This window comes from Mirounga leonina, unplaced genomic scaffold (genome assembly GCF_011800145.1).
Source record: "Mirounga leonina isolate KUSES-001 unplaced genomic scaffold, KU_Mleo_1.0 Mir_454, whole genome shotgun sequence".
Lineage (NCBI taxonomy): Eukaryota > Metazoa > Chordata > Mammalia > Carnivora > Phocidae > Mirounga > Mirounga leonina.
The window spans coordinates 6,119,470-6,144,725 of NW_023270763.1; the positions used below are offsets into that span (position 1 = coordinate 6,119,470).

The window sequence follows — 25,256 nt, forward strand, 5'->3', positions numbered from 1 at the left end:
AGCCCGATGCGGGACTGGAGCCCGATGCGGGACTCGATCCCGGGACTCCAGGATCATGACCTGAGCCGAAGGCAGTCGCTTAACCAACTGAGCCACCCAGGCGCCCCTGGTACTAATTTTTTAAAAGAGAATCCTCATTTGGCATACTAGATCAGTGTGATTATGCATGTAAAAAAACAAACACTAAAAATACCTCACCCTCCTTGGAACTCCAACGGCTCGTATACCCAGGGCGTGACGTGATAATGGGAAATGCTCTGGACCAGGTATCAGGAGTCCAGCCCTGGCACCAACTTCTATCAACCCCTTCCCCAAGGTCTATTGATTTGCGTGTTATTCTCATCTATCCGGATTATAAACTCCTTCAAAGAAGGAGCCGTCTTTTGTAAAGAGGTGGGATCTAAATAAAACAGTTGGTATTTTGACTCTGGATACCAACTCTACATGCTTCTGGATTAGTTCATGTAACTTGCAGACACACGAGGAATCCTCGCTTCCATGTGTGCTGTCCTTCCTAGGCCAAGATGTTGGGAGGGGGGTAATTAATTTAAAATGATCGTTCTGCTCTCTCAGTCTGTCCTCCATCTCCCTGGGACCAAAGACTTTGTAGCCATGGGGCAAAACAAAACCAATTTCCTTCCAGTGCATTAGTGCTCCTTGGACAGCTGGATTAACTAACCCTACAAAACGGTGTGGCTCTGAAATCAGGATGTTTGGGGTCAAACTCATAAGCCCCCCCCAAGCACTCTGTTGGTGACCTCCAGTAGCCCCGGCCAAAGGAGCGCTGCTCCAGGATGTCTATGGGTTCAAGGGCACCAAGTGTAGCTGGAAGTGGGGTTCAGGGCACTTCGTAGAAGCCGCATCTGCAGAGCAAGCACTGTCTCCACGTGTTTGGGGGGGTGATGAATGTGGCGCCATTTGGGGAGCAGGGAACAAGTGATTCCGACCGAAGAAAGGTCGAGAAGCTTCCTCGGGGAGGGCCTCAGAGGCTTTCCACAGAGAAACTGGCTCCTAAGAGGGAAACTTCTCTCTGAAGGGAGAAAAACGTAGTCGCTCGTCGGGTCCCTGGCTCGCTCTGAAAGGCCTCAGCCCTCGCTAATTCATTTCCTGACAAAAGCACTTGTGAAAGCGTTAAGGCTCCACACGTCGGTCCGCGAGTCTGAGAAAACTTTACGAAGAAAAAAATGAACCCTCCACGCCCCTCGCCACCCTCGCCACCACCTTCGAGGCGGCGGACGACGCCGCTCGCAAGGGGCCCCTCACACGCCGGCCCCTCCCCCGCCGCAACTGCGCCGGACCCCGGCCGCGCGCCCAAGCTCAGCGCGTGCGCAGACCACCGCGCGGCCGCCCCGCGCAGGCGCCGAGGCCATTTCCGGAATCTGTCAGCCGCTCCCTCTGGGCCTCGGTCCTCCGCCCGCGTCCGCCGGAGCCTGTTCGCGTCGACTGACCAGAGTCCGCGAATTCTCCGCTCCGAGCGGTCCGCACTGCCCCGATCCCAGGTAAGGGACAGCAGGGCGAGCTCCTGGCCCTGTCGGCCTGCACTGGCCCGGCCTCGCACCAGACTTGAACCCGCGGGGGCGGTGAGGCGGGGGCGGTGAGGCGGGGGCTTAGGCCGCGGCGCCCAGGGGCTGAGGGGCGGGCCGGGTCTGCTGGCCCGGCCTCCGGAGGGGCGGGGATCCCCATTCTCCGTGGGGTCCGCCGAGCCTCTGGGGTGCCCACACACAGATCGCTTCTCTCGGGATTTTCCAGCTCCGAGCCTCCTTCGGTGCCGGGATTAGCGCTCCTTTACCTGCGCTTCCGTAGCCCTGTTCGCTCCTCTATGATGGGCATTTATCACAATGTGTAAAATCGTAGTAATGAGATGACCTTCCTCCTAGTCGAGCGTCACGACGGAAGGTTCCTTTCTTTAGCATCTAGAATAGGTACTGCGCGCGGTGGGCGACCCTGGAATGTCCCGCCCCTGTGTAGGGCAGCCCTCGGTCTTTCAGCTCTTGGGGGGCCCTCCCGAACTGCAGAAAGACCCTCCCCCGAGTTCTTGAAGCTTCCTCCGCGCGAGTGCCGCCTTCTCTTAAGTCAGTATTGCACACACCCGGCCCTGCTCGCTCCGTGGAGCCTTTTATGTGGCCCCTTTGACGTTCCGGCCCCTCCAGTAGGACTGCCCATATTCCAGTCCCGGCACCACCACTTCGTTGGGAAGATTGCTTCTCTGAGTCCCTGTTTGCTCGTCCGCAGTAGGAATGTTCTTAGGGCTATCATTATTATTATTATTTTTTATTATTATTATTTACTTATGTATTTGGATCAAGTTAGTTTATTTGCATTAATTGCCTAGACTAGTACCTGGCCCAGAGTAGGTGCTTAATAAATACTCGTTATTCCGCGCGCCTGGGTGGCTCAGTTGGTTAAGCGACTGCCTTCGGCTCAGGTCATGATCCTGGAGTCCCTGGATTGAGTCCCGCATCGGGCTCCCTGCTCAGCAGGGGGTCTGCTTCTCCCTCTGACCCTCCCCCCTCTCATGTGCTCTCTCTCATTCTCTCTCAAATAAATAAATAAAATCTTAAAAAAAAAAGAGAGAGAGAGAGGGAACACAAGCAGGGGGAGAGGGAGAAGCAGGCTTCCCGCCGAGCAGGGAGCCCGACGCGGGGCTCAATCCCAGGACGCCAGCATCACAACCCGAGTCGAAGGCAGACGCCCAACGACTGAGCCACCCAGGTGCCCCAATCTCACTTTTAAAATAGGGGTGAGGGGCGCCTGGATAGCTCAGTCATTAAGGGTCTGCCTTCGGCTCAGGTCATGATCCTGGAGTCCCGGGATCGAGTCCCGCATCGGGCTCCCTGCTCGGCGGGGAGTCTGCTTCTCCCTCTGACCCTCACCCCTCTCATGCTCTCTCTCTCATTCTCTCTCAAATAAATAAATAAAATCTTTAAAAAAAAAAAAAACAAAAACAAAATGTGATATTGGGTTGTGCAGCTAACCCAGTTTTCACCTTCTTCTTCCTGTTCATTCATACCCTGGAGAAGGAAGATGATCTTTCCAGCTTTTTTAATCCCCTAAGAATCTCAGTTTGGTATGAATAAGTCTAAAGGAAAAAAAGTATTCTTTCTATACCCAGAGAAGAATCTAGTACTGACAAGAGCTAGCTTAACGGGGCGCCTGGGTGGCTCAGTTGGTTAAGCGACTGCCTTCGGCTCAGGTCATGATCCTGGAGTTTCGGGATCGAGTCCCGCATCGGGCTCCCTGCTCGGCAGGGGGTCTGCTTCTCCCTCTGACCCTCCTCCCTCTCATGCTCTCTGTCTCTCATTCTCTGTCTCTCAAATAAATAAATAAAATCTTTAAAAAAAAAAGAGAGAGAGAGAGAGAGGGAACACAAGCAGGGGGAGTGGGAGAGGGAGAAGCAGGCTTCCCGCAGAACAGGGAGCCTGATGTGGGGCTCAATCCCAGGACGCCAGCATCACAACCCGAGTCGAAGGCAGACGCCCAACGACTGAGCCACCCAGGTGCCCCGATCTCACCTTTAAAATAGGGGTGAGGGGCGCCTGGATAGCTCAGTCATTAAGGGTCTGCCTTCGGCTCAGGTCATGATCCTGGAGTCCCGGGATCGAGTCCCGCATCGGGCTCCCCGCTCGGCGGGGAGTCTGCTTCTCCCTCTGACCCTCCCCCCTCTCAGGCTCGCTCTCTCTCTATCTCATTCTCTCTCTCAAATAAATAAATAAAATCTTTTAAAAATAAATAAATAAATAAATACTCGTTATTCCTACTGTTTGGGCATTCTGTGCATATCGTCTTCCGTTCCTTTCCTACCACCCCCCCCCCCCACCTCCGCCCAGACTTGAGGACCAGGAAAGTGTCAGATGTATTTATGTTTCTGGCCCTATCCCTGTGCTTAACTACACTTCTGGGAACATGGTAGACACTTAATAAATTGTAGCTTAGGATCTGATTAGAAAGCCATCTGTTCTCATACGCAGCTCTGGAACTTGAAGGAAATGCTAACCTACTTTTTATCTACTTCCCTTCATTTCCTAAATTACCGAAGTTATCCAAGTTCTGCTGTTTTCTTTTTTAAATCAGTTTTATCTCACCTTTTTGTTTCAGGTGTGTCCTGGGTTTTTCAGGTATCTAAGGAAAAAAGGAGAGGATATCAGTCTGGAGGGTGTTTTTGCCCTGTTAGGGAGTGGGTGTAACTGGCTGCTTCCTACCAAGAGAGTATTCGGAAACCTTCCAAGGTTAATTCATCTACTTATCACAATTAGAGGAGGGGATTATCTTGGAAAAATAAAACACTTGCTTGGAGGAAGAGTGGCGGTATTTTGATCTAGTTAACTAATCCTGTGCTGAAACAAATTCTGCATAAAGAAGTTTAAAATGATCTGCTGGTAAGGCTGGTGCCTGGCATTGAAACCTTGTCTCTGAACCTTGTGGAGGGTGTGGTGACCTTGTTGGAGTACCTGGGATTGCTGGGTTGGGTAATGAGAGCAATTAGAAACTGGATGAATCACAGTGTTGGAAACTGACCCTAAACAGGGAGCTGAAATCTTTACAAATACTTTCAGGCTTCAGGGCCAAGAATTCAAAATATATGTAGACGTTTCCAAGTTCAGAGGATAATAACCAGTGTGTGCTTTTAGAGATGGTTCAAAAGCCTTGGGTCAAAGGAAGAAAGGGAACTAATTCAGCATCTCTTTTGGGCTAGGCTTTGTACTACATGTTTTCACATGTTACCTCATTTAATCCTCATACCTACAGCCTTGGGATGTCAGTGACATGTCCATTTTACATATTTTTAAAAAATGAGATTTTGTATTGTTAAGTGACCTGCCCTGGGTCTCATAGCTAGTATGTGACCAAGCCAAGGTTCAAACCCAGGTCCCCTTGGCTCCGGAGACCATGGCAGCCAAACATCAGACTGACTGTATTCAAAGCGGTAGGTAAAAAAAAGGAGTTGGGTTGTAGGGGGAGTGCTTGGAATCATACTATAAATCATTATAAGTCATTTTTCCTTTCAGCTCCGTATAGTAAAAGCCTAGCAATAGAAGCTTGTCCAATTTTGTATCACCGCCTTTTTTGTCTGTCCCTTTTTCTCCTATCTACTCTCATTAAGACAAAAGTTTTCAGGTTTCACTTAAATACTAATCACAGTTTAGAATTAGAATTATCATGCTGTGTCAGGAGGTATCTTTTTCTTGGTACAGATTCCAGCTATTGCTCTCCTGCACTCACTGAGTTTGATGAAAACAGACTGTGTTTACTGGGTGCCTTATAAATTTGACAAACATGAGTGTTGTCTTACTCTACAGACTTACAATATCCACATGATTATAAATGAAGTACAGGTCTGAGTGTATGTCCAAATATGGAACTTGAATGATATAACAAATTTAGAAATGCAATTTTAGGAGTAATTATGCCATTATGTAAATGTTTACCTCTTTTGAAAGCTTTGCAACTTTGCTTAAAAAACTGAGTTGAGGGATGCATGGCTGGCTCAGTCAGTGGAGCATGCAGTTCTTGATCTCGGCATTGTAAGTTCAAGCCCCACTATGGGTGTAGAGATTACTTAAAAATAAATTAAGCCTTTTTTAAAAACTGAGTTAAAGAATGAGAAAGTCTTTGCAACTGTTCTTTTTTAACTATACACGAAATATGTGCTTTTATTGCATGTAGTCACATTGAATTATTTGTAGGCCAGTTTTGTTTTAATTAACAAATGAGCTTATAAAATACAGCTTTCGAACTAAATTGCTTTTAATTAAGGAGATATTTGTGACACAGTGTGTTATTTTGAGTAACTTATGAGTAAAACCTGTTGTGGCGGGTAAGCATCTGATATCAGATATAAGAGAGAATCATGCAGTGAGCATCTGGATGTTTGTTTTAAAAAACACATTAAGCAGCCTCATTTGAATTCATGTAAACATTTTTTTTTTTTTAATTTCCAGTTAGAGGCTTTTTCTTTACATGAAAGTTGCAGTTTGCTTTCTGGAATATGTAAAAATAAAAACCCAGTGACCTAAATAAATATCTTCACTTTAGAATAGTGAATATGAAACACTGACATTTCTCTGCCAGTTCAAGATATCCTATGTTTTATTTAAGGGTGTGCTTAATCTCTTTTTGACCTTTGGATTCCTTTACAACAGTTAGCAGAGACATTTCTTCTGCTTTCCACTGAGATTGATTTCTCCTTTGTCTGCTGAACTTCGATTGTTCACTTCATAACCTTCTGCTGTCCTTTCCATTCATTTTCTATTTACATCAGAATTCCTGTCTTACATTTCAGTCTCCACCCTAGGTTAAAGACTTGTACTGAAGTGTATTGAAACTTCAGAGTGTTGTGGGAGTGCCTCTTAGAAATGATAAAAGGGAGGAGGATCTGGCTGCTTTTGAAAAAAATTTCTCTTATTTCAGGTAATGGTTGCCTCTTTGGTGGATCCAGATTTGGGTATCTATGAAATAGAGAATTTTATTTGACTTTGAGCGTAATGGTGTGTCACAGATTCCTGCTTTTCATTTTCAGTAGAAAGTTTAAAGAGCAATGTAACAAACACCTGTATAGTATACTTTTTTTGTAGATTTACCAGTTGTTAACATTTTGCCAAATTTGCTCTTTATATATCTACTTGTCCTGAACTATTGAAAGTAAATTACAGAAGACATCATGACACTTCATCCCTAAACGCTTCATCATCTTTATATCCTAAGGGTTAGAACGTGCTCCTATCTAATGGCAAACAGTTATAGTTAAGACATTGAAAATAACTTCATATTGTTATGTAATATGTAGTATAAATTCATATGTTGTTTATTGTACAAAATATGTCTTCTATGGCTATTTTAAAAATATAGATTACAATCGAGTTTCATTTGTTGAATTAGAACAGTCCACTTCACACCCATTGCCTCTTATGAATAGTACAGGCCAGTTGTTTTATAGGATAGCATATATTCTGGTTTGAACTGTTTATTCCCCCTTTGTGTTATTTGACTAATTCCACCTCCCTTTATTTCCTCTAAACTGGAAAGTATGTCTGGGTCTTGATTGGATTTAGAGCAAATATGTTTGGCAGAAATACTTGATAGGTGGGTTGGCCATATTACCAGGTTTCTCCAGGATAGTCCTGTGACCTGTTGTCATAACATAATTAATAATGCCCCTTTTTGCTTTCTTAAACATTTCTGGTCTGGATGATAAGTGGTCACTGTTTTTTGTTTTTTTTTAATTTTTTTTTTTTTTTTTTTTTTTTTTTAAAGATTTTATTTATTTATTTGAAACAGAGAGAATGAGAGACAGAGAGCATGAGAGGGAGGAAAGTCAGAGGGAGAAGCAGACTCCCTGCCGAGCAGGGAGCCCGATGCGGGACTCGATCCCGGGAGTCCAGGATCATGACCTGAGCCGAAGGCAGTCGCTTAACCAACTGAGCCACCCAGGCGCCCCTGTTTTTTTTTAATTTTATGTATTTATTTGACAGACACAGCAAGAGAGGGAACACAAGCAGGGGGAGTGGGAGAGGGAGAAGCAGGCTTCCTGTGGAGCAGGGAGCCCGATGCAGGGCTTGATCCCAGGACTCTGGGATCATGACCTGAGCTGAAGGCAGACGCTTAATGACTGAGCCACCTAGGCGCCCCAAGTGGTCACTATTTTTAAGTGATGATGTGTACTTTGTGTTTCCTCCCATCAGATTAGATTGTTCCAGTCTTTTCAATAAGTTTGATCCCTTGGTTAAGATGGTGACTGCCAGATTTTTTTTGTTGTTAAGGCTCATTTTTCTCTCTTTGAAATTAGTAAATAATCTGTGGGATGATAATTTGAGACTGTGTGAATATCGTGTACCCCGACAATCTTTAACCCATGGTTTTAGGGTCCCTTGATGACCCTTGACAGAATAAAGTATACCTTGGTGGTTACAATGCTTGTTGTATTTAAATGATTAAGTTTTGACATTGAGATTGATTTTTTAATGGGACAGTACTGTTTTATTTATCCCCAAACACTTTGGGATCCCCAGACAACTTAAATATGTGTTGCCTGCCATTTTAAATGCTTTTTTCTGTTGCTTATTACAGCTTTCTATCCTTTGAAAACACTAAGAATAATGTCCCTGCATCAGTTTTTACTAGAGCCAATCACCTGTCATGCCTGGAACAGGGATCGTACCCGTAAGTATGCTATTAATTTTACTCCTTTATTTTGGTGCCTTTGATATTTTTATATGTAAGCACTTTTTTAGGGATCCCATACTTGTGTCACATGTGAAAAGGGCATGGCCATGGATTCGAAAGGAAACTAGGTCAGTTTAGTTTATAGATAAGAGAAACCAAGGCCTAGAGTTGCCAGTGGAAGGACTTTCCAGTGGTTAATGTTAGAGCGATTGCTAGCACCTAAGCCTTCTGGCTCTGTGTCCATATCTTTTTCTACAGTACCAGTTGGAGAATGGTTTATATCAGAGGCATCTTTCATTGCCTTAAGAGCCCAGCGTCTGGAATGGTTGTGTAGTGATGTCACAGTCCTCCAATATTTAGTAAGAATACTAAGACCTAAAAATAAGCTATTACAGAGACATATAGTTTACTCCTGATGTGCTAAGAGCAGTATTAGCTACTATTTACTATATTATTTTAATAAGCTTGAGTTTCTAGTTTTCTAGCTCCAACCAACTAGAAAGGGATGGAAAAGACTCTTAGAAGTAGGCACAGTACAACAAGCGAAGTGACAGAGTATGTAAGAGGGAGGCCAAAAAAACCCCTAAGAACAGACAGAAGTGTAGTAGTGTGCCCATGAGTTATTTTTAAAAATTAAATTATATTCACTGTCTTCTTTAAAATAAAGCTTTATTGGGGTGCCTGGGTGGCTCAGTCAGTTAAGCATCTGCCTTTGGCTCGGGTCACGATCCCAGGGTCCTGGGATCGAGCCCCGAGTTGGGCTCCCTGCTCAGTGGGGAGCCTGCTTCTCCCTCTTCCTTCCTCACAACCCCGAGATCATGACGTGAGCTGAAATCAAGAGCCAGATGTCCAACCTGCTGAGCCACCCAGGCTCCCCCTAGACATACCATATTTTCATCAGTTTATTCATCAGTTGGTGGCCATTTGGGTTGTAGCCACTTTTTGGCTATTACGAATAACGCTGCTGTGAACATTCACATACCAGTTTTTATGTGGACATATGTTTTCAGTTCCCTGAGTTTATACCTAGCAGTTGAATTTCTGGGTCATATGGTAACTATGTTGAACGTTTTGGGGAGCTGCCAGACTGTTTTCCAAAATGGCTATGCCGTTTTACTTTCTCACTAGTAGTGTATGAAGGTTCCAGTTTCTCTGTGTCCTTGTCAACACTTACCATTACCTGTCTTTTTTTATTATAGCCCTGTACCCACTATATTCTCGTAGGTATAAAGTAGTATCTTGTTGTAGTTTTGATTTGCATTTCCCTGTCGATGACTAATGATGTTGAGCATCTTTTCACATGTTTATTGGCTATTTGTATACCTTCTTTGGAAAAGTGTCTATTCAGATCCTTTGCCTATTTTTATTTATTTATTTATTTATTTTTTAAGATTTTTATTTATTGAGAGAGAGAGAATGACAGAGAAAGAGCATGAGAGGGGGGAGGGTCAGAGGGAGAAGCAGACTCCCCGCTGAGCAGGGAGCCCGATGTGGGACTCGATCCTGGGACTCCAGGATCATGACCTGAGCCAAAGGCAGTCGCTTAACCAACTGAGCCACCCAGGCGCCCTCCTTTGCCTATTTTTAAAATTAGGTTGTCTTTATTATTGAGTGATAAGAGTTCTTTCTATATTCTGGATATAAGTCCCTTACACAATACATAATTTATAAAATCTCCCATTCTGTGGAGTGTCTTTTCACTTTCTTGATGATGTCCTCTGAAGCACAAAAGTTTTTAGTTTTGAAAAAGTCCAGTTTGTTTTTTTCTTTTGCTGCTATGCATTTGCTGTTGTATCTAAGAAACCATTTAATTCAAGGTCACAAAGATGTATACCTATGTTTTCTTCTAAGAGTCTTACAGTTTTAGCTCTTATATTTACATCTTGCATCCATTTCGAATTAATTTTTTGTATAAGGTGTGAGGTAGAGAGCCCAACTTCATCCTTTTGCATGTGGCTCTCCAGTTGTCCCAACACCATTTGTTGAAGACTATTCTCTCCTTAATGAACTGTTTTGGTACCCTTGTCAATAACCAGCTGACTGTAAATGTGAAGGATATTGGACTCTCAATTCTGTTCATTGATCTTTATGTCTGTCCTAATTCCAGGACCACACTGTCTTGGTTACTGTAGCTTTGTAGTAAGTAAAGTGAATATTTTTTTTAAGGTTTTATTTACTTATTTGAGAGAGAGAGATATCATGAGCAGGGGGCAGAGATAGAGGGAGAGGCAGACTCCTCACTGAGCAGGGAGCCTGATGTGGGACTCGATCCCAGGACTCTGGGATCATGACCCGAGCCGAAGGCAGACCCTTAACCAACTTAGCTACCCAGGCACCCTAAAATGAATTTTTAAATTCAGTTTTTCTACAAAACATTTTAAAATATGGGATCCAAGTAGAGGTAAAAATAATAAGAGGAATTTTTCAGGGGTAAATCTTGGGAACCCTTTTTTTTTTAAAGATTTTATTTATTTATTTGAGAGAGCAAGAATGAGAGAGAGCAAGCACATGAGAGGGGGGAGGGTCAGAGGCAGTCGCTTAACCAACTGAGCCACCCAGGCACCCGGGACCCATTTTTTTAAAACAGATTTCTTACTCCTTCCTTGAAACTATTTTTAAAATGCCGACTCTTGGCATGCCTTGCTGGCTCATTTTGGTGGAGCATGTGACTCTTGACTTTGGGGTTGTGAGTTCGATGTTGGGTGTAGAGATTACTTAAATAAATAAAATCTAAAAACAAAAAACAGGGACATCTGGGTGGCTCAGTCGGTTAAGCCTCTGCCTTCGGCTCAGGTCATGATCCCCTGTCCTGGGATTGAGTCCTGCATCCGGCTCCTTGCTCAGCAGGGAGCCTGCTTCTCCCTCTGCCTGCCACTCCCCGTTTCTGCACGCCAGCTCTCTCTCTGACAAATAAATAAAATCTTTGAAGAAGAAAAAAAAAAAACAACTGTAACATATCTCTTTTTTGGTGACAATTTCAAGTTTAGGTGTTAACTGTTGACTTTTTTCCTCCAGAGATTGCTCTTAGCCCCAATAATCACGAAGTCCACATCTATAAGAAGAACGGGAGCCAGTGGGTGAAAGCTCATGAACTCAAGGAGCACAACGGACACATTACAGGTAAAGGAAGATGATACTTGCAAATTGAGCACTCTTCTATTAAATAAAGAGCCTGATAAAGTAAGTCTGCCTTAATATTTAAAGTCATGCAGCATTTACTGAGTTTTCTTTAGAAAACTTGAGAAAATAATCATCATAGTGATCTCAGGGGTTTTTTTGTGTTTTTTTTTTAAAGATTTTATTTATTTGACAGAGCACAAGCAGAGGGAGAGAGAGGGAGAAGCAGGTTCCCTGCTGAGCAAGGAGCCCGACGTGGGACTTGATCCCAGGACCCTGGGATCATGACCTGGGCCGAAGGCAGCCGCTTAACCGACTGAGCCACCCAGGCGTCCCGTGATCTCAGTTTTTAAGTGCTTCTTTTAGCCCAGCTGGTTCACAGCACTCCACTAGTGTATGGAAAACACTGATCCTACTCTGAGGAGTGAAGAGCTTAGATGAGGTGACAAGATGAGAATGTGAAAACTAGACATTTAGTGTGTCAGCTGTGGGAAAACATAAGCCAGACTGTGTTCCCAAGTGAGGGGACACAGTGTCTTCCAAACGCTTTCTGTATGTTGTTTGTGGGGTGAGGAAGACATTCCAAAATACTGAAAAGGACAAAGAGTAACGTAACAAACACCCACATTGCCACCACCTAGAATTAACAACCGTGCCAGGGTACTGAGAAAACAGAGCTTTATTTTTTTTATTTTTTATTTTTTTAAGATTTTTACATTTTTATTTATTTGACAGAGATAGAGAGAGACAGCGAGAGAGGGAACACAAGCAGCGGGGGAGGGAGAGGGAGAAGCAGGCTTCCCGATGAGCAGGGAGCCCAATGTGGGGCTCGATCCCAGGATCCTGGGATCATGACCCGAGCTAAAGGCAGACGCTTAACAACTGAGCCACCCAGGCGCCCCCAAAACAGAGCTTTAATAATAAGGAGTATTATTCAAGGTAACAGTACAGTCCCCTCCCACCGCCAGTCCTGTTCCCATCCCCCAGAAGCAGTCTGTAATTTGGTATGACATTGTCCCAGTTCATTTTTAATACTTGTACATGGGGCGCCTGGGTGGCTCAGTCATTAATCGTCTGCCTTCGGCTCGGGTCATGATGCCGGGGTCCTGGGGTCGAGCCCTGCATCGGGCTCCCTGCTCCGCCAGGAGCCTGCTTCTCCCTCTCCCACTCCCCCTGCTTGTGTTCCCTCTCTTCGCTGTGTTGTGTCTCTGTCAAATAAATAAAAATAATAACAATACTACTACTAATACTTGCGCGTACACATATATGTATTCGTAAGCAGTCGTCAGTACTCTGGGCTGGTATGTTCAAGCGCTACATAAATGGCGTCATGTTGTGCATCTCCAGCTTGCTTTTGTATTTCACGTTGTTCCTGAGTTCTGTGTTGATCAGGTTTATTCCTTTTAACCACTGTTTAACAATTCATACCTTGTTTATTTACTCTTCTCTCCACTGAAGGATGTTTAGGTTGTTTGCAGTTTTTCCTGATAGTGAGGTGCTAAATCGATCATCCCCGTGCAGGTCTCTTTGTACATGCGTGAATGTTTGTTTATGGCAAACTTGTACTGCTGGGGTGTGCACATGCTCAGCTTTGCTAGGCATGGTCATACTGCCTTCATCCTGGCCCCCTGGTATGGGAGTGCTTATCTTCCCCCATCCCACACGTACTTGATACGATCAGAGGGTCTGATGAGTGAAAGGCTGTGTCTCTAGAAATTGCATTTTCCTGATTAATAAAAAGGTTGAGCATATTTTCTGATGTTTATTAGCCATGCTGGATTTCTTTCTCAGACTTTATTGTTCATTACTCCTGATCATTTTTCCATTGAGTTTTTATCCTTTTCTTGTTGATTCATGGAAGACAGGATCTTAAAGCATTGGCTCTGAGGCAGTTTCCTGAGTGTACATTAGCTTTCATCTTTGACAAAAACTCTCGATGAATAGATGGATAAAGGCGGCAAGCAGAGTAGTGCTGAGTTTCATTAAGCAGGTATCAAATAAGGGAGGAGGAGGAGTAAGATAAAAATGGAGAATTTCTCTGATGGTTTTCAGAATTCAGTGAACCAAATCCTGATACCAGATTTCAAGAGAATGAATTGCTTTTTTGTGAGGTGGTATCTGGCTATTTTTAAAAGAACATACTCACTTACTGCTGTGTTCAGAAAGAATTCTTGTTCCTTGATCCTTACTACTATAATTTCTTCTTTATCCATTTTCTGGCAGCGTTGATTCAGCCTCTTGCTTTGAACAGTTTGGTCAAGCATGTCAGAACTTATTCTCCATAACTTTTCTTTTTATTTTTTTTTAAGATTTTATTTATTTGACAGAGAGAGACACAGCGAGAGAGGGAACACAAGCAGGGGGAGTGGGAGAGGGAGAAGCAGGCTTCCCTCTGAGCAGGGAGCCCGATGTGGGGCTCGATCCCAGGACTCTGGGATCATGACCTGAGCCGAAGGCAGACGTTTAATGACTGAGCCACCCAGGCGCCCCTCTCCATAACTTTTCAATTACAAACTTTTCACTGCAGTCTTGGATTGTCCCTCTCTTCACAATGACATTTGCTCTTACGTGGGCAGCAAAGTGACTGATAATGAATTTTTTTTTTAATTGTGACCCTGAAATTGCCTCTAGTCCTCCAACATACTGATTAGCTTAAAGATATCCTTCCCCCCAACCAGAGAAAAACAGCATGTTTTGACCTTCTGCCCCCTTTCCATTGTATTCCCCAGCAAAAACTCATGACCATCCCTTCTTGTTTTTGCCAATGATTTGTATTGATGCTAGTGAGCATCAGAGCCAACTGACCATATTACTGAGCTAGCACGAAAGACATAATTTATAATTTCTATTTTTGTTGCTATTGCTTTCCCATGACCTTATTTCTATTAGGTTTGGCCCATTTTCTTTACATTCCTTTGCCAGTGGCCTTGTGGCCTAAAAATAAGAACATTCATACTTTAAATTGGAATTTTAGCATTAGGAAATACTTCTAAGTGAGAAAGGGCTAAGGTGAAAGACCAAAGAAATAGCCAAAAAAATGAAATAGTTATGTTCTTCTTCTCATCTGCTTCTCTTTTGGAATCCTTTGAACTTGGGCCTGTTTTCATCCAAAGGTTCAAATGACATTTTTTTTTAGATCTGAAAAAACTTTTGTTGGAAAAATCTAAATATAACTCTGTGGCAAGAGACCAAGGATCATACATATTTTCTCATAAAGATAGTAACTACAGAAAAAAAAGAAAGAAATCTGAAGTTTTCTAGAAGAAAAGACCAGTCATTACTACAGAGAAAAAGAGTATGGTTAACATCAAAGAGAAATCAAAGTCCTGGTGTTTGTTTCTGTGAGTTTCTTTTTTTGTGTTAAAAGTGATCACTCTCTTTAAAAGAAAAATTTACTGTGGACAGTTTTAAACAGATAACATAAAAAAGGAAGAATAATGTAGTGAGCCCCTGTATACCCATCATCACCCAGATTCAGCAGTTACCACCTCACAGCCAACCTTGTTTTCAACTCATTTCCTCCTTGTATAGTTTGGAAGTACATGCCAGACACTGTATCGTTTCATATTTCAGTTTGTGTCTCTAAAAGAGAAGGACTCTTCTTTTCAATAATAACTGATACAGTAATTTTAATGGGGACCTTAATAAGGTGCACACATGGTTGTGATTAGTTGATATATCTCTTAAGTCTTTTGTCTATAGGTTCCCTTTCTTCTCTTTAACTTTGTAATTTATTTGTGAAGAAAACTGAGAAATCAGGTTGTTTGTCCTGTAGTGTTTTCTAGAACTTGGATTTTACTGATTGCAAGCCCGTGGTATTTTACATATTTTTCTGTCCTCATATTTCTTGTAAATTGCTAGTTGAAGGTAGGGAGTTAGGAAGTTCTTTTGTCAAGGATGCACATGGTGTCTAGTCATTGTTCTATGATGCTAGCAACTATCAATGATCAGTGGCCATATCCATTCATTTAATAGTGGCTGCAGTGTGGTGGTATTTTAAATCTGTCATTTCCTTTCTGTTAGTTGGTTACATTTATAAGAGACACTTCCCTTCATCTACTGTTTGGCTACCTGGATATATAGTTAGTATGGAAAAAACAGGGTAGATGCTTGAGTCTCTTCCTTTGCCTTTAAAGCCTTCTGATGGAATTAAAATAGTATTTAAAAGGTTTTTTTGAATAAACTTAAAATTTTAAAATAAGAGAATAAAAAAAGTAAATAAAAAAGAGTTAAAAGCTAATGTCATCTAAAATACTTTGAAGCTGTGACTGTTTTTACAGCTTCCATACTCAAATGAAAGATGTAGCTAGACTAGAAGCATAAAACAAAGCAGAATACGGTCCCTTGTGTTTTTTTTGGAGAGTATGGATCTGTTGATTTTTAAAAGTGCCTCATGCTTAAGCACCTCAGGAATTCTTACAACATTATGTGTTTAATCAGAGTGGTGATCATATGGAATAAGGGGTGAAATTTTAGATTGTCAAAATCATCACAAAATCACTGAGCTTTCTCATTATAAGGCAATATTCTGGATGTTAGGGGACACATTTGTTTTCTATTGCTGTGTAACAAATACTGCAAACTTAGCAGCTTAACCAAAGCACATTTATTATCTCACAGTTTTTGTGGGTCAAGAGTCCGGGCATGGCTTATCTGGAACCCCTGCCTAGGGTCTCGAAAGTTGTAATCAAGGTGTCAGCCAGGGACGAGTTCTCATCAGAGGCTTGACCAGGGAAGAATCCACTTCCAAACTCCTTCGGGTTGTTGGGAGTAGAATTTCCTAGCAGCTGTAAGATTCATGTAATGTAATCTTGTCCACTAATCATGTACATCTAATCACCTTTCCACCATTCCATTGATGAGAAGCAAGTCACAGGTCCTGCCCACACCTATAGGGAGGGGACTTCCCTAGGGTCTGCCCACCACAATAGTTTCAAAGACTTCTTATTTTCAAGAAGCTTGTAATCAAGTTAAGAGAACAAGACATTCATAAAAATAACAATATTTTGCATCACACTTTGGGGAATTTATCATAGATCATTTTAACCAGAACAAAAAGGTATGTTCCTGAATGTTTATTCCAATGTTACCTATTTTAATAAATGATTGAAGGGCGCCTGGGTGGCTCAGTTGGTTAAGCGACTGCCTTCGGCTCAGGTCATGATCCCAGGGTCCTGGGATCGAGTCCCACATCGGGCTCCCTGCTCGGCGGGAGGCCTGCTTCTCCCTCTCCCACTCCCCCTGCTTGTGTTCCTGCTCTCGCTGTCTCTGTCTCTGTCAAATAAATAAAATCTTTAAAAATAAATAAATAAATAAATAAATGATTGGAGACTAACAAAGCATTCAACAATGGGATGTTTTGGGAAATTATTATGATAAGATCAATGTTCTGAAATAATGCATAACCAGTACTAATTTATAAAAAGGAGAAGAAAATGTTTGCCATAGTATTAATATCATTTTGGGGGAGAAATGTGTATGGACATAAGAATGGGGGCAGGGCTTTGTCTACTTCCTTTGTGGTGTTTGTTTCTTGCAGGTTTTGCTTTTGTAGTTAAAAATAAAACTTAAAATCTGGGGCACCTGGGTGGCTCAGTCGGTTAAGCATCTGCCTTTGGCTCTGGTCATGATCCCAGGGTCCTGGGATCGAGCCCCAAGTCGGTCTCCCTGCTCGGCAGGGAGCCTGCTTCTCCCTCTCCTTCTGCCTGCCGCTCTGCTGGCTTGTGCTCTCTCTGTCTCTGTCGAATAAATAAATAAAATCTTTTTAAAATAATAAATAAATAAAACCTAAAATCTAATAAAGAGGGCTGCAAAACTATCCTATAATGAATGGACTTGCAGTCAAAATACACATCACTTAGAATGCACTCCCCCATATCTTTTTCCCCCTCAGTGGTGCAAATAATTGAGCAGACTATTCCTGTAGGTGAAAGAATGAATGAACTCTTCATACAACTAAAGTCACTGTGAGTTACGACCAATGGAAACTTTGATTTATATTCATTTTACTTTTTTCCCTATGTTAAGAATGATAATGATTAATTTTTAGGAAGATATCTATCGTAAGAATTTATTAGTTGGGACACCTGTGTGGCTTAGTCAGTTAAGTGTCCGACTCTTGATCTCAGCTCAGGTCTTGACCTCAGGGTTTGAGTTCAAGCCCCATGTTGGGCTCCATGTTGGGCGTGGAGCCTACTTAAAAAAAAAAAGAATTTATTAGTAACATTTCTATATGTTCAATGTGGAATTATATTTGTATTGATCCTTCACGGAGCCATCAAATAAGTAAAAGTCTGGCCAAATATGAAAAATAATCCATACATATTTAGATTTCTTCCTAGTTTAGATGCAAAGATACTCAGGGTCCCTTTCTAGAACCTGTAGCATATAGAAAAGGTATTTAGGTTAGTTTAAATGACAGTGACCCTCAGAAGAATATATAATGAGTCACAATTTATATTTTGCCTCTGTTTACTAAAGATTTTTTTTTTAATTTAATTGACAGAGAGAGAGAGAGAGGGAACACAAGCAGGGGGAGAGGGAGAAGCAGGCTTCCTGCTGAGCAGAGAGCCCGATGTGGGGCTCGGTCCCAGGACCCTGGGATCATGACCTGAGCCGAAGGCAGTCGCCCAACCAACTGAGCCACCCAGGCGCCCACTACTAAAGATTATTTTAATTTACCCTGATGTTTTATTTAGATGTGACGTAGCAGATTTTCAGTTGATATCATGGAGTGAGGTCTGTTAATGAATGAATAAAGGTAGTTTTAAACCCCCCAAAATCTAATAACGAGAAAAGAAAAAGGTCTTTACACCAGATCACTTTAGAAACCTGTGAATGGGTGGTAGAATGCCCCTGTTTAATTTTGTAACCTCCACAATCATAAAACAACTCTGTTCTGCCTGGCCTCGTGGAGGATCCCGAGTTACAGAACTTCGCAGAGAAACCTTGCCTTTGCGTGTGAGGTGATGATCAGGACCATAGATGAGGGGAAGGTTGGGGCTGGGGAGGAAGATACCAAGCCCACTTCTAGCCCTGCCATGGCAGTGCCCACCTGGCTGACGTCTCTTGTCATTGGCCAGGCAAAGCAGATGACACCACGTCTCACTTGCAGGTATCGACTGGGCTCCCAAGAGTGACCGCATCGTCACCTGTGGGGCAGACCGCAATGCCTATGTCTGGAGTCAGAAAGATGGTGTCTGGAAGCCAACCCTGGTGATCCTGAGAATTAATCGTGCAGCGACTTTCGTCAAGTGGTCCCCGCTAGAGAACAAATTTGCTGTGGGAAGTGGAGCACGACTCATTTCTGTTTGTTACTTTGAGTCTGAAAATGACTGGTGAGCAATCTCTGAGTATTTCTTATTTCTCTCTGTGGAATTACACATTTGGACCGCTGTTCCTGGTGACCTCTTAAAGCACTGGGTGAAGGCTTAACTGTAACTTCAGTGTTTCCTCGTCTGGAGATTTTTTTTTTCCTCTGAAGATCTCTGTTCCCTCTGAGCCGTTTTCCTTCTTATATGCACGTTGAGTCAGATACCACATCTTTCTCATGTTGATGCAGACCTGTGGCCCCATGTTCTGATTTCCTAACTGGTAGTTTCTGTAAGATGCTACTGTTCTTCTCATTCTGTGCTGTCCAAATTGTTTTCTTACTCTTACAGGTAACTCATAAACTTGAGAGATTCCCATGCATGACCTGAGAAGTAATTTTTTTCCTCACAACTCTGTCTACTTAAAATAAGATTCCTGCAGATAACAGTGTACTCCTTTAAAATTTATTGGCTAACCAAATCTGTCTTGGTATAATATTTTTTTCACTTAAGCTGCTGGGAGTAAAACCTGACTGGGATCTTGGCAGTATCGTCAGGCTGTTGTACCTTCTGCATAAATCACTTACAGCTGAGCCACTCAAGATACAGAGACTGATTTTATGGCCAAGTAACTTATTGTAACTAACCCTTCTCGCCTACTTTGATAAGAAAATGACTCTGCTCTAGGTGGCACACATTCACAAAGGGTGGTAAATAGCCTTCAACATGGAATTGTCATTCAGTAAGAATCTGGCAGTGTTTGTATTTGTCCTAAAAATAGCAGAGTACACATTACTCTTTGTGTCACTGTTACTGGTTGCTTTCTGCTGAAACAGTGGAAGGAACAGATTATATTATGTTTTGTGAAATTTAGTGAAATCTCACAAATTCTGATTCTTTGGAAAGAAAGTCTGAATTTGCAACAAGATTAAATTACGAATTTAAGACCTGCATTTTTCTTTCAAGTATGTGTAAAAATAAGCCTAACAAAACGTTGCCTGCCAGAAATCATTTTAGGAGACTCACTGTAATGAATAGATAAAAACTTTCCTTCCTAGGTAACGTTCAACCTCAGAGATTGTTCACATTTTTATTCACTGAAAAATAGTCTCAAATATAGGTAAATTGGGCTTTCTATAGTACAGGGTTGTCATTTGAACAAGCTGTGTTTTCAGGGGAGTTTCTCAGCTATAGAACAACATTTCACTGGAGTGATGTGAATACAACACTCTCTAAAAGCCTATAACTGCATTACAAGCAAGTCAGAACACTTGTCTGTTTTTCAGAAGGAAATTTTTTAGATAGGTTCCTAAGAGAAAGATTTTGTGGAAAAGTAATTTGGCATTCAAGGATGGGCATTCGGCTCGATATTAAGTCTCTCGGCTCTTAAACAGCAGAACATGATTGGTTTTTAAGCAGCAGTTTAGAGGCAGAAATTGAATTAGTGAAGCCAGAATAAAGACTGATCTCAGACATAAATAAACTTTTCGAGTGGAGGAGAATTAGTTAGAACCTCCAACAAGAGGTTGCTATTTTCTTGGTTGTGATTTCTCTGAAAAAATAAAAATAATAATAATAATAATTTGCAGCTTCACAGAGACGTAGAAAGGAAATTGAGCTATTTTACAAGCCAAACTTAACCCAAAATAAAATAATAGATTACTGAGTATTTGTCATAAAAATTTAAGTAATTCCAACCCCACCTTTTATTTTAAAGGTTAGTCACATGTAATCTGAAACTCCATGACCAGTATCCAGAGTTAATCTATAAATACAGTTACTCACAGGGATCCCCTGGTTGCCAGGAAGATTCAGTGGTAAGAACGTCAAACCCTGAAAGAACAGAAAGGACTATTATGGCTCTTCTTCCTCTCTCCGTTCCTCTCTGTGGCAGAACAGCGGGTCGCCACATGGGTATCACCTGACACACCTTTGTTAGGCCCTTTGGGAACTGTTGCTCGATGTGCGGATAAACTGAAATGGATTTTCTCCTTTTGTAGGTGGGTAAGCAAGCACATTAAAAAGCCAATTCGCTCCACGGTCCTCAGCTTGGATTGGCATCCCAACAATGTTTTGCTGGCAGCAGGATCATGTGATTTCAAATGCAGGTGGGAACAAATAAGAACTGGTAGACAGAATTGATCTGTTCCTTGTTCATCTTTCAAGTATTTCTCAGGTTAACCTTGTGTTTGCAAGGTACAATGCTAGGTACCATGAGGGACTCAGAGGTAGAAGGAGCTTGTGATCTAGGAAAGCAAGCACAGAAGTCACAGAGGGGGTAAGAAGTAGACTTGGGAGGTGCAGGAGGAGGGAGCTGCGTGGGTGGGGCCAGGGACATTTTCCTTGGGCAGAACATCATGTTTGGAGCAGAGGTATAGTGGCCCTCAGACTGCGGTATTATTTCTCATTTCGTAACCCAGGCAGGGACTCGGCAAATTCCAGGCTGAAGCTAAGATGAACAAAACATAGCTAAACAGTGCTCTGCTGAGCTATTACTGTGTTCTTCCTTTTCATTTGTTGTTAGCGTGAGGCCAGAAGAAACACAGCCACTTTGCTAAGAGCTTTAAGGATCATACAGTGTAATTGCTTTTTACAGTTACTCTTTACCAAGAAGGCTTTTTTTCCCTTGGCCCAAAGAAAAGCAAATAAATGTTACTTCACATTGACAATATGGTGGGTTGGGAGATGGTATGCATCTTTCTTTAGTAGGCTGTTTGGAGAATTTCCAGAAAACCTGGCTAGTAATTTATATCCAAGAATATCCAATGGTTTGGTTTTGGTTTTGGTTTTTTTAAGATGTGTGTGGGGATTTGTGGAATGGGGATACAGCAGCGTCGAGGCACTCTGCAAAAAGACTGCTTCTTCTACTTAAGAACCAGTGTAATTCTCTAGGAGAATTCAGGAGTTTTGTTGTCTCATGTGTTACCCAGAGTCATTCTAGCTCCCTTGAAGGATGGAACTGAATGATCCATACCACCTGAATTCTCAGGTTATGTCTAAAAGAATCTGGTCATGAAAATGGGTTGCCAATTTCTTTGATAATACTAATTTCCAGAAGCAAACTTAGCTTTGAATTGTGGTCCTGTGGGGAAGAGTCTGTCCAGTTCACAGTCTGCAGTTGGCGACTGAGAGACCACCGGTCCTGGCATAGCCTCTGATGACGAGAGCACTTGCTGACTTAAGGCCCAGCGATTCTCAGACTCATAAATATGGAGGACAAACTGATGTGCCAGAAGGAAGGAGGGTGAGGGGATGGGCAAAATGGGTGAAGGGGAGTGGGAGGTAAGGCTTCCAGTTACAGAGTGAGTCTCGACGGTGACAGGGAACACAGGGACACTGCAAGAGTGTCGTACGGTGACAGATGGTAGCTACACTTGCAGTGAGCGTGGCATAAGGTATAGAGAAGTTGAATCACTATGAAGCTAATGTAATACTGTGTGTCAGCTGTATTCAAGTAAAAAAAAAGTAAGGGCCAGGAATTCCAAGGTCATGTCCTCTAACTCAGAGAGAACTCACTGTGCCCTTCACCTCTCCAGAGGGGCTCTGCCTCTTCCAGAGCTGCTGCTGTCCTTGTCATTTCAGGGCAAGTATCTCAGATCATGTTAGGGAGTCTTTAGGTCCAGAGGTTCTTGAAGAGAAGCTCTACAAAGTAGAAATAGCGTTGGAAGGGGGTGGATTCCCAGCTGCTCTTTCTCCCTCCCTTTTCCTGACTCAGCATCCAAACCTCCTCACACACAGCTTCCTGGAATTCAAGAGGGAGAGACTGCTGACAGCCGACTGTGAAGGAGACCCTCCTTCACCCCAGACAATAACCTGTCACAAAGACTGGACAGGGAGCCCTGATAGCGTGATGGCCTGAGGGAGAGCCTGCCTACTCCCTCACTGGCCTCCCTTGGCTTCCTCTTTGGATGTCCCTTTCTTTAAATGGGTTAATGCCATTGGTTTATTGCAGCATGGCACATAGTTTCCTCTCCTACCGTTTGGCTGTGTGGGCTTCCTGGAATACTGTGTTGAAAATGATAGTGAAGTAGACAGGAAAGAATGCCGTGCTCACTTAGCAAGGTCAGCCATGTGCAAGGGGGGAGGGGCGGGGCAGCATGATCCTCCCCCTCTGGGAGGGAAGGGCTTTGTGCTCATTGCTTCTAGAAGTGCACCCCTAGAGCAGGGCCAGACACATCGTCGGTCTCCGTGTATACCCTTGGATTGAGTGCGTTTTGCCAGACTCCTACGGGCCTGTAGGCAGCCCATAGAACCAAGCCTTAAGAGACTTGTGGCTGTGACTCTGTCATGTTTCGCTTTTCAAGGCTCAGTCCCTTTGCATTCTGAGACACCCTACAGCAGCTACCCATGGCCTGTCTCTGTATACATACATTTTCATTTACTTTTTCCTTCTTTCCTGCCCCTTAAACTGCAGAGTATTTTCTGCCTACATTAAGGAAGTGGATGAAAAGCCGGCCAGTACGCCCTGGGGCAGCAAGATGCCGTTTGGTCAGCTGATGTCGGAGTTTGGTGGCAGTGGCGCTGGTGGCTGGGTGCACGGGGTCAGCTTCTCGGCCAGTGGGAGCCGCCTGGCCTGGGTCAGCCACGACAGCACCGTGTCCGTTGCCGATGCCTCAAAAAGTGTGCAGTGAGTATTTGCCTTTTGCGTGGAGTTAGGGAGTGGTTTGGGATCTCTCACCGGCTGGGCTAAGGCTCTTCTTCCCTGGGGGCAGTTCCCGATGTGGGCGTAAAAATCTGACCCGGAGCCGCAAGGCTGCCTTTAAAGTCACAGACACACGTTTAGATGGTCCATTTGGGGAAAGTTTAAAGAGTTAGGTCTCACTCCCAGAAACGCTTCTTAATGGGGGTAGTGATGGTGATTCCTTTGCAGGACCCTCCTGGTTTGCTGCCGCTAAGAGTTCCTGCAGATAGCCGATTTAGCCTGTTCGTGGGAATTCCTCACAACAGGTACACGTCATCCAGCAGTCTTAAGTAGGAGATAAGGTTCTTACTCTGTGTAGTCAGTGAACAGTGACTCCATTAATTTGGAATTTCATTCAGTAATACTTAAAACCCTGACACCAGTTTCTCAGGAGTATGCCGGAAGAACTTGAATTGCAGTGACTCATTTGTGAGGGAGGCACCTGCCCAGCCTTAGGGAGAGCACCAGGCATCTTGTCATACGTCAGAATTTATTAAGATTTTAGAGAGTGCAAGCAAGCACAAGGGGAGGGGGAGGGGTGGAGGAAGAGGGAGAAGCAGGCTCCCCATCGAGCAGGAAGCTGGACGTGGGGCTCCATCCCAGGACCCTGGGATTATGACCTGAGCCGAAGGCAGACGCTCAACCAACTGAGCCACCCAGGCGCCCCCCACATCAGAATTTATATCTGCTCGTGATACGCTGGAGGAAGAGAGATGATGATTGGAATTCTTCCCCTTACGAATCTTTGTTCTTCCTGGTGAATCCTTTTCCATTGGCAGCTAAAGGTTACCCCCCCAAAAGGTCTCCTAACTCGTCAACCTGTGTGCTGAGAACCGGTCACCTCAGGGGTCTCTGCCCCCCTCTGCTGCACAGTGACAACGAAGTGACATTTCAGAGAGGATGTTTTTTCACCAACTGGATTGAATTGGGTTTATTTTGTTTACTTTTTTTAACACCATAATAAATGGTGTAGTGTTCCAGATTTCTGTACATGTATAGGCACTTACATATCTTTTCATTTTGAACACAAATGGGATTATGCTGTACGTTTTATACAGTAATTTGTTTTTTGTCATTTAGTTTTGATGTCATGGTTATTTGATTGGTGTACAGTTTATCGTAATGTGTAATAAGCTCTTAGCATATGCTTATTAAGGTCCCCCGTTTGCCCTCATATTGATTTATGATTGGGCTTTTCTAGTCCTGCAAGTCCGATTATATCCTCTACCCTTCCCCTTCTCGAACATAAATATTTCCTGTAGTAGGAGCCAAGTGTGCCACAGTAAGGCCTTAAGATGAAGTGTTAGGACTTCAGTCCAATTCCAGTGGGGTCTCCTGAGACAGTTTTCAAAATGCATCATCTTTTACATGAAGTTGATCCTAATTCATCAAGCCCTGTGTTTGCCCGCCATGTCTGTGTGACCTCTTGGCTGCAGCAGGTAACTACTAAGTATGTGGGTACACACACACCTCCCCCAGCCCTTTTGTGCGCGAGCTCCTGGCTGGCCAAGACTTGTCCCCAGCTCCTCCCCCAATGCCTGGCAGAGAAAAGAGAATAGACTCTCCTAGATGTTTGTGCCCACCCTCTGGGAGCCCACGGTGACATGGGCAAGGACAGGATGGAAGGACAAGGCATTCAGTCACCAGTGAGTGACACACAGAGCGGTAGGTGGTCAGAGGAGAAGCCACTTCAGGCTGAAGAGGTCCAGGAAAGCTTCATGGAGGTGATCAGATGAGAGCTGAGCTTCAGAGACCAGGGTGGACTTTGGTGGACAAGCAAGAGACAGCATGTGGGTAAAGGGTGTGGGAGCAAAGGCAGAGATGGGAAAGAAGAAGGACTTGCTGGGGGCCAGTTTGTTACGAGTGGGGGGGCCTAAGAAGCAGGTGGGCCAGAGAGGGCCAGAGGCCTCTGTTTCTATAGGTGACCCCAGGGCTGCATCATGCTTGGGATTCCTGAAAGTACAGGTCATGGGGCTCCTTTTAAGCAT

The 25,256-nt window shown here is 43.5% G+C and overlaps 1 protein-coding gene across 1 annotated transcript in view; it reads left to right on the forward strand.

The window, feature by feature from the left end:
• The first annotated feature begins 1,379 nt into the window (after nt 1–1,379).
• Nucleotides 1,380–25,256, forward strand: part of ARPC1A (actin related protein 2/3 complex subunit 1A) — a 29,551-nt gene continuing 5,674 nt past the window's right edge. The window contains exons 1-6 of the mRNA XM_034988396.1: nt 1,380–1,499; nt 8,065–8,157; nt 11,176–11,280; nt 18,392–18,614; nt 20,588–20,695; nt 23,002–23,214. Coding sequence (XP_034844287.1) covers nt 8,094–8,157; nt 11,176–11,280; nt 18,392–18,614; nt 20,588–20,695; nt 23,002–23,214 — 713 coding nt within the window. The 5' untranslated portion in view covers nt 1,380–1,499; nt 8,065–8,093. The remainder of the gene's footprint in view (nt 1,500–8,064; nt 8,158–11,175; nt 11,281–18,391; nt 18,615–20,587; nt 20,696–23,001; nt 23,215–25,256) is intronic.